The sequence below is a fragment of the Myotis davidii genome, unplaced genomic scaffold, assembly GCF_000327345.1.
Source record: "Myotis davidii unplaced genomic scaffold, ASM32734v1 scaffold118, whole genome shotgun sequence".
Taxonomy (NCBI): domain Eukaryota; kingdom Metazoa; phylum Chordata; class Mammalia; order Chiroptera; family Vespertilionidae; genus Myotis; species Myotis davidii.
The window spans coordinates 2,144,413-2,153,999 of NW_006290441.1; the positions used below are offsets into that span (position 1 = coordinate 2,144,413).

The 9,587-nt window shown below is 37.4% G+C and overlaps 1 protein-coding gene across 1 annotated transcript in view; it reads left to right on the top strand.

Annotated features, from left to right (window-relative positions):
* SBF2 (SET binding factor 2) overlaps positions 1–9,587 on the top strand; it is a 314,832-nt gene that overhangs the window by 207,944 nt on the left and 97,301 nt on the right. The window contains exon 17 of the mRNA XM_015563741.1: positions 1,980–2,048. Within this exon, the coding sequence (XP_015419227.1) occupies positions 1,980–2,048 (69 nt within the window). The remainder of the gene's footprint in view (positions 1–1,979; positions 2,049–9,587) is intronic.

The following is a 9,587-nucleotide window of genomic DNA, read 5'->3' on the forward strand; positions in this document are numbered from 1 at the left end:
ACCCACTGCTGTATTCACCAGACCTTGCTCCTTCAGATTACCACTTGTTCTGATCGATGGCACACACACTTTCTGAGCAGTAGGAAGAAGTGGAAAATTGGGTCTCTGAATGATTTGCCTAAAAACAAGAAAAGTTCTATTGGGATGGTATCCTCAAATTACCTGAAAGATGGGGAAAATGTGTAGCTAGCAGTGGACATTACTTGGAATAAAGCACTTTTGATGTTTCTCTTGAAATTATCGTGTTTTCTTTGATTACAAAACCTACCATTATTAACTGGTACATCTAGTATATGGGTAGGAGGCAACCATTCAATCTTTCTCCCTTCGTTTCTCTCTAAGAACCAATGGAAACATTCTTGTGTAAGGATTTTTTTTAAATAACTATTATTTCATTTTCTTTGGATATATACTCAGAAATGGGGTTACTGGATCATATAGTAGTTCTATTTTTTTATTTCTTGAGGAACCTCCGTACTGTTTTTCATAGTGCTTGTACCAGTTTACATTACCACCAGCACTGTACAAGGGTTCTCCATTCTCTACATCCTTTTAGCACTTGTAATTTTTTTGTCTGTTTGATAATAGCAATTCTAACAGATGTGAGGTGATACATTGTGGTTTTGATTTGCATTCCCCTGATAATTAATTATTTTGAGCACCTTTTCATATACCTGTTAGCTATTTGTATGTCTTCTTTGGAAAATGTCTATTTAATTTCTTGGCCCATTTTTTAATTGGGTTATTTGTATTTTTGCTATTGACTTATATGAGTTCCTTGAATATATTGGACATTAATCTCTTACTAGACATGTTCTCCCTTTTAGTAAGCTGCCTTTTCATTTTGTTGATGGTTTTCTTTGCTGTGCAGAAGCTCTTTAGTTTGGATCATACAATTATTTCACTTAGCATAACTCCTCAAGGTTCATCCTTGTAGTGTGTGTTGGAATTTCCTTCCTTTTTAAGACTGAATAATAGTCCCCTGTGCATGCATGCATGCACACATTTTGTTTATTCATTCCTCTGTTGGGTTGTTTTCACATATTAGTATTCTAAATAGTGCCTCTATGAACATGAATGTTCAAATGTCTGTTCAAGTCACTACTATTTTGGTTATATACCCAAGAAGTAGAATTGTTGGATCATATGATAATTCTATTTTTCAATTTTGAGAAATTGCTATACTGTTTTTATACCATTTCACATTATCAGTAGGATTTTCTGACTATTCCAACAACATTCCATCCAATGGATTTTAGCATCAGTAGTATTTCTTGCCTGATCAATAACAAAATACCTTTGTATGTGACACTCAGAGAGAAAAAATATTTCCAATTAATTATAAAATGCATTTCCGTTTCAGAGAAGTTAAAATATGAAAAAAAAAATGTGTTTTTAGATTCAGTGAAATGCAATAGTTAAATGTATCAAAACCACCTCCAAGCCCTGACCGGTTTGGCTCAGTGGATAGAGTGTCGGCCTGTGGACTGAAGGGTCCCAGGTTTGATTCCGGTCAAGGGCATGTACCTTGGTTGCAGGCACATCCCCAGTAGGGTGTGTGCAGGAGGCAGCTGATCGATGTTTCTCTCTCATTGATGTTTCTAACCCTCTATCCCTCTCCCTTCCTCTCTGTAAAAAATCAATAAAATATATATTTTTTAAAAATGCCTCCAAAAATTGTTTTCTATGAATTACGTACTTTATAACAATTTTTGGAAAACAGGTAAGTAAAGCTAGCTATTCATTATGAGCATATCAAAATGTCTTTCTCAAAATGTATTTTTATCTCATATCTAAAAGAATGTGCTTCAGAGACAGTATTTTTTCTCCCAAACTTACCTTAGTACATCTTAGTAACAATTTGGAATAAAAGAACCCCATTGGACAATAAACAGTATATCCCAGATTTTTGTTTCCTTATGTTTATCATTTCCGATAAATGTGCTAATTAATACTTATTTCTCTTTGTTTTGTCTAAGGATTGTTCGAGTTTAGAGGAGTATAACATTGCTGCAGCATTACTCCCTTTGACCAGTGCTTTCTATAGGGTAAGTTTCATTGATCTATATATATAAGCTCATTATGATTTATATAAATGTATTCAGTACATGAATCCAGTATGTCTAAGACATATCTGTGGTTATATTTGTTATAACATTTATTGTATGCTATGTGTAGAAATTTTAATCTCTGATACTAAATCATCTAAAACAGAACCACCCATTTCATCCCTGCTTCACTTTTTATAGCACTTTATATCAACTGAAATTATGTTATGTATTTGTTTACTTTTGAGTGTTTTCCCCCACCTCAGAAAGTAAATTCCATGAGGTTGGGATATTGTCTGTCTTACCTGATGTGATATTCTAATGTCAATCAGTAAATATTTGTTGAATGAATAAATGGACAAATGAAATAAATCTATAGGGGTGGAAATTAGAGTTTAACTTCATTGACAATGTCTATGAACCTTCTGAGAATTTTCTGGAATGTTTAGTGAATCTCATGATTCTGTCACTTACATTTATTACGTTTCTCCTATCCATGTCTTTTCATAAAGAAATTAGTTTTATGGCAAATAAATTCAGCAAGTTCTTTTTATTCTCGCTATTCCTGTGGAGAACTTATAAGAATTTAAATAGTTACACTCTGCACAGCACATGTAATACATCCTTCTGAGATGTGCAGTGGGAAACAACACGCCTGTGGCCTCCAGGCTGACTCACTGCTGAGCCATACGCAGTAGCCTTGGGACTTCAACAGGGAACATGGAAGGACTTACAGCTTAAGTGACTCCATATTTTCATGGGTTTATTAAATATCCAGGTCTTGAGGCACCAGATGATGTGCCTCAGGTAGAGTCCTCTCCATGAAAAGATCATGTCCCTAGATGCTAGCAGTAGTCTTACTCTTTATTCTGCCTGTCCTTTCTGTTTCATCCACCATTTCTAACTGATGAGGCCTAGCTACTTTCCTAGTAGTTAGTAGGTGCTCAAAAAGTATTTATTGAGCCTTAACCGGTTTGGCTCAGTGGGTAAGCGTCGGCCTGCGGACTGAAGGGTCCCGGGTTCAATTCCGGTCAGCGGTGTGTGCCTTGGTTGCGGGCACATCCCCAGTGGGGGGCGCACAGGAAGCAGCTGGTCAATGTTTCTTTCTCATCGATGTTTCTAACTCTCTATCCTTCTCCCTTCCTCTCTGTAAGAAATCAATAAAATATATTTTTTTTAAAAAAGTATTTGTTGATAAGACCAGTTTTCTAAAAACTCTATTTCAGATAGCATGTCCCTAATCAAGAGCTCATTCGCTGCTGCCAAGCACTGAATATCCCTCTTTTTCCTATTTGCCCGCTTCTAAAACCGAAAGTGGAATTTATGAGGTTCACACTTCTGAGAACTGAGAAGTCATACTGAGCATGATCAGGAAACAAGGCTAAACCGCAAAAATGTCAACAAATGAATTTGGGTGTGGAACTAATGACATTGCTGGAGTTTGGACATTATCTTTTGGTCTTCCTGCCCACCTTAAGTTCTTAGTTTTTTATCTCATTCCTCTGCTGGCATGGAGAACACTGTCACAAAAATAGTCCAGGCTCTCCTGCATCCTAAGCCACCTAGGAAATTTGCCTCTGTATCTCAGAGTAGCTATATCACTTCATCCTATATCTAATTAGCTTCCTAGCATTTAAGAGTGCTCACATGGGCATTTGTTAAAGAATATGACTTTTAAAAAAATGTCCCACTTCAACATCTAAGCTATTTTAAAACCTAGATATTGTGCATAAATAAATAAGGAGAAACATAGGGGAAATAAGAATTGATAGTAGAAACCCAATTGCTCAAGTGACACAGGTCCCTTATGATTTTTTTTTTGGGGGGGGGGGGGTTGAATCATTTAACCATTTTACAACGTATATTAGTAAGGGTTTGACCCTGATAACAGAAACACCATAGTGGTATGAAGTAAGGAATTTATTATAGGGACCAGCCCTTACAGTGTTATGGAAGCTGTGGGAAAAGCTTATGGAAGTCTTTGAATTAGGGCCTGAGGTCTCTGTAGGTCATCGGGACAGCAATCAGGAAGAACAGCTGGACATGACCCAGGCGTTTTTGCCGTGACAGACTGGAATCTGTGCCTACCTCTTACGTCCTCCCACCTCGACAGTGCAGATGACCTACAAGAGAAGGAACACTATTGGCCATGGAGCTGCGCATGCACCTGGCCCTGGACTAGGAGAAGCTGAGGGAAGAGATCCAGCAGGAACTGGAAGAGCTAGGAGCTCAGTTCCTTCTCCATGTCAACAAGGTGAACCAGCAGATAGTGACAAAGTCTATGAACTCAAGAGCACCTGGCATCCTAAACTGACTTCCAGATGTGTGGCTGCTGCTTCGTTTTTGCCTTCCAAATCTTGGACAACTTTCTCTGGAGCCATAAAGGGAAGAGAATTCAGGAAAATATAGTTCTAGTTTAGCTTCGTTTATACATCACAGAACTACCACTCTGTCTCTTTTAGTTTTATGGGAGTTATTAATGCAATTAGTTAACAAGTTGGGCTAAATGCCATGGTGTTTCTCTGTATTATCAAACCTAACATACAGATGTATGTTTTAAGAGTGGGTTTACCAATTTAATTCTTTGTTGTTGGCTTGGGTTGATTTGATTTGGTTTGGTTTGGCTTGATTTGTTTTGGGTGTGAATTAGGTAAGGTCCAGTCAGGAATCAAAAACACCAGTAAAAGGAGCAGGGAAATTTTAATTAAGCAGCTTAAATTTTATTAAATAGTAACAGGATTAACTACTAAGAATTAAAGAGAATTCTATAGAATACAAGCATAGCAGGTAAAGGGAGCAGCTGGTACCTCTAGGCTCAGGCAGAGTCCCCAGGAAAGGAGAAAACTGGGAAGAGGGCCCTTCCCCCACAAAACTGAGAGCCAGACCTTGTTGGAGATGCTACTGTGGCCAGTGGATGGCATGGAAATTCATGGAGGTGCCACATTCCAGGGATGGCAAGCAGGAAACTGCCTACTGGAGTTCTGGCAAGACTTGCTAGGGATCCACTCACTAGGGTGCCCGTGAGACTTCACAGGAAGCCACTCTTTGGGGTACCACTGGAACTTGCTAAGTGGGGAGCATTTCTGGGTGCATGCCACAGGAGCCAGAAGGAAAAAGCACACCACTCAAACTTCAGTGTCGCTTCACTGCCCTGTACTGGCATAAGTGCACCGCTGGCCAAGGAGGACTGTTGGCAGGTCCAGCTCCTGTACCACGAAGCAGAGCAAAGAAAGGTAGATGTGGAGAAAAGAGCTCTGCATTGATAACTGACACGGGAGGTGTGGGAAGGGATGGTCGGGTCATACTGATTCTTAGATGCTTTCTAAATTTCTGTCTTAGGGGAAATTATTTCTGGGTCATATGCATTTTTTAATTCAGGAAAATCTGTAGATGTAAAGTGTGTCATCCTGGCCACCGACTGCAGATGAGCCGTTCGCATACTGCTCAGCCAGTATCAACTCCTGGCTCCTGCTCAGCCTGACTTCAAAGATTGGACTCAGCTGCTTGTCTTTTTAAAACTTACTTTAAAAATATTTTAATAATATTTATTAGTATATTTTTTCAATGCAGCAAAAGTTTATTATGCATCTCAACATACAGAGTTATTATGCCAGGCAGTATATAGTGGGCAGCAGAGTGAATAAATCATTTTCATGGCCAGTAGGAGCTTATAGTACTCTTTCTAATATGGTAAGTAATTCCACCAACCAAATGGGCATTTTCTAAAATAAAAGTAATACATATACATGGTTAGAAAATTCAGATAATACAGAAAGTTTCACAGTGCAAAATGAAAGCTCCCTTTCCCACCTCTGTCCCATTTCCTCTGATGGTTATTTCTTCCTGGTTGGGAAAAATTGTGCATTTTTGCCAGAATATACAGGTAAAATTACATTTTTTTAAACTAAAGTTATCAAACCATTCACACTGTTTTCTTACCTTGCTTTTTTTCACTGAATAGTACATCTTGGAGACCCTTCCATACACTTAGATAGGTACAAAGCACATATACCTATTTCTTTTTAATGACTGCATGTATATTGTCTTTTTAATGAAAAGATCGTGTACATATCCTTACCATTCTTATAAGAGCAGACCATTTCATTGGCCCAATGAGCTATAAATCTTTTAGAGCTTTATTTATTATAAAAGATGTTCTACTTATAACATGATCTATCTTAGATCCTTGGGAATTTGTTATGGTTTTTCCCCTACTGTTTTTCTCACTTTTCTCTACTCATGCTTCTTTAACTTATGAAGCCTTTCTTGAAGATGGTGACCTAACAGCCAGTTTCAAATTGTTAGAATTACTCCCTGTTCCTTGGCAACCACTAATTTAATATACCTTTTGTCTCTATAAATTTGCCTTTTCTGGACATTTTATAAAAATGGAATCATATAGCATATGTTTCTTTATGTCTGCCTTCTTTTACTTAGCATATATATTTTTTATTCCTCACCCGAGGACATGCCCATTGATTTTAGTGGGAGGAGGTGGAGGCAAGAGTTAGTGGTGTCGGTGGAAGGAGAGAGAGAGAGAGAGAAACATCAATGTGAGAGAGAACATTGATTAGTCACCATCCATATGTGCCTGGACCAGAGATCAAATCTGCAATCTAGGTATGTGCCCTGATCAGGAATTAAACCCACCACCTTTTGAAACATGGGATGATGCTCCAACCAACTGAGCGACACTGGCCAGGGCTGAGCATAATATATTTGATGTTTGCCTTGTTGGTAGATGATTTCCTTAGAACAATTAATTACTAATTAAGAATTTTCCACCCCCAGAGCGCTTAGGTCACCTTCTGTTGTTTCAACTTGTATCTAATTCAAAATGTAATATATAATTAAACTAATTGTATTTTCATAAATACATTAGGAAAAATGTGAAATGTAAAGCATTTCCCAGTTTGAAGAAATATATATATTTTACATGTAAATAAAACTTAAGACCTAGTTATTGTATATTCAGGGTGATACGATAGGAAAATAAGTTGGTCACTACCTGTAAAAAGTCATTTGTGTAAACTAGCTTAGTTAATCAAAGAAGCAAAAAGTAAACATTAAAGCATGGAGAACCACAGAATTTCCTGAGCCATCTCCTGAGCGATGTCACCTTCCTGGCACCAGGCTCTAGCAATAATTCTGCCCAACCCTTGCCCTCCAAAATGAACAAACTAAAATCTATTTATCTGTGTCTTTCTTGTGTAAGCCTGTGTATCTAACAGAACATGGTAAAAAAAAAAAAAGTCCAGAAGAAGGTGATAGAAATAATAATGATAGCTAGTATCATATTTATGATATTGTGATTGCTACTAATTAATAAATGATGAGAGTTTCCTAAAAATCTACAGAAGAGGAAAAGAATTTTATTGTTCTTAGACATCATGATCTAGGTACATTGTATTTCCTACAAAAGGTCTCAAAGGATTACATTTTTGACACATACACAAAAAAGGAGAGTCTTTTTTCGCCTTTTTTTTTCTGCTGTAAAATCAAATACTAATCTTAAAAATAAGTCAGCAGAAAAACGTTTGAGAGTGAAGACAGGCATCAACAGTGGGCTGAATCCAGATTTGGCGGGGAAAAGAGATGAATGTGCTTGTTCTTGCAGCTGCCTCTGGCACAGCAGAATTTTCGAATGGCCAGAGGAATGGTGTCTTGCTTTTATTTCCTGCCTTCATTTCTTTTCTTGTTCTTTAGTACAAGTTAGCATTCCGTTCCTTTCTCCTCTGTTTCATCACAGCCTCTTCTTGCTTCCCTCACTTTTTCTTTCCAGCTTTAGATGGCTGCTCTGTTCCTAATACCTGGAAAACCTCTGCTTCTGAGAAACTGAATTATTATACTTGGTTTAGAGTTGCTGTTCTTCATTAATATTAGTTTGTGTTCGCTGTTTAAACTGGTGCTATAAGGCAGCTATAAAGTGATTTACTCCAAAGATCTAGAATGAATATTAACTATTGTGTTTTTCAGTGAAAAATTACAAGTATTCGTTAAATATTTTTCTAGACTTTTCAACTTCTTTCATATTATGGTCAAAGGTTTGGGGCCCTTTGGTTTATTCTTCAGAAAATAAGGCAGCCTACTCCAACTCTGGTTCTTTCTCTATTCCAAAAGAAATTTAGCATAATTCAGTTCAGTTGGCATTGAGCTACTAAAATGCCCCAAGTGCTAGGAATGAAAAGTGAATGAGTCAGGATCTCTGCCCTTGAGGAGTGCACACACTTACAGAAAAAGGTAGTTTAGTAAAATAAATTACAACATAAGTGTTCGAAAACAGATATAATATATTTTAAATACCTTTATTCCTGGCACAACAAGGAACACTGCAAAGAAATTGTCACATTTGTGCCTTGAAAGATAAATAGGCATTTGTCTTATAGGTGGGATGAGATGGGGAGTGGGTAGGCAGGGAAGGCATACATATTCCAGACAGAGAAGACACCAGGGATCCTTACTGGAGTTGTGGCTGGAGACGGAGGCAGGAAAAACGGTAGTATAGACCATACAGGGCCTTGTGTGCCACATCAAGGAAGTTTAATAATGTATACCTAGCAAGGAGTTTTTACTTCTACACTCACACTTTTTTAAAAAATGGTTTAGATAAACTAATAGCAAAAACGAGATTTAAAGGAATGTGGTTACTTATAAGTGATCATCAGGCTATTTAGTAATAATTAATATTTAAAGCTTTCTCCATTAGACTATCAACTTTCCATGCTTTCCTGGGCTCATTTCTTGTTCTCACCTCTTTTCGTCCTTTTCAGAGCCCTCTTTCTGTTATTTCTTCTGCTTCAGCCAGTCTTAGAGCATCCTTCAACATTAATATACATGAAAACTACGCAAATCAAGAGACTTTTATTAATGTTATAGAGGAAGTTGTTAGTCACAAAGGATAATTTGTTACCAGCAATTAACCTTCAACCTCAAGATTTATTATCAATTTCCAATCAAAACTGTTAACCCCAATTACTCTATGAGAAATATCCACCTTGAAGGAGGGACCTGCCATTTCTTCTGGATTATTGTGTAACAGAGTGGAGTTTGAAGGACAAATTACCATTCAATGTGGCAGTCAAACCAGATGCTGGGGAACAGGAAGATGGTCTGACTTGACTCTCTCCTTAGTTTTTAATATTTGTTTTTGTGTTCTGGAATTTGGTGCCTTACGGGGGAATAGTGTCTGTATACTAAGAAATTGAGATAATATGGTGTGAGTACAATTATTGTAAAGGGTGGTTTGTATACTAAGAAAATACCATAATCTTGGTTATATAAAGTCCTCAGCTAAATTCTAGACATTTTTCATAAGTGCTTTGGGCAACAGCCTAATTTTAAAAGGAGAGTTATAAATGCAGATTTAAAATATGTATGTGGAATGGATTGGACACCATTTTATTTTTTTAATTAAATCTTTATTGTTCAGATTATTACATTTGTTCCTCTTTTTTCCCCCCATAACTCCCTTCCTGCCCCACCCTCTGCCCTCACTCCCCACCCACTGTCCTCATCCATAGGTGCATGATTTTTGTCCAG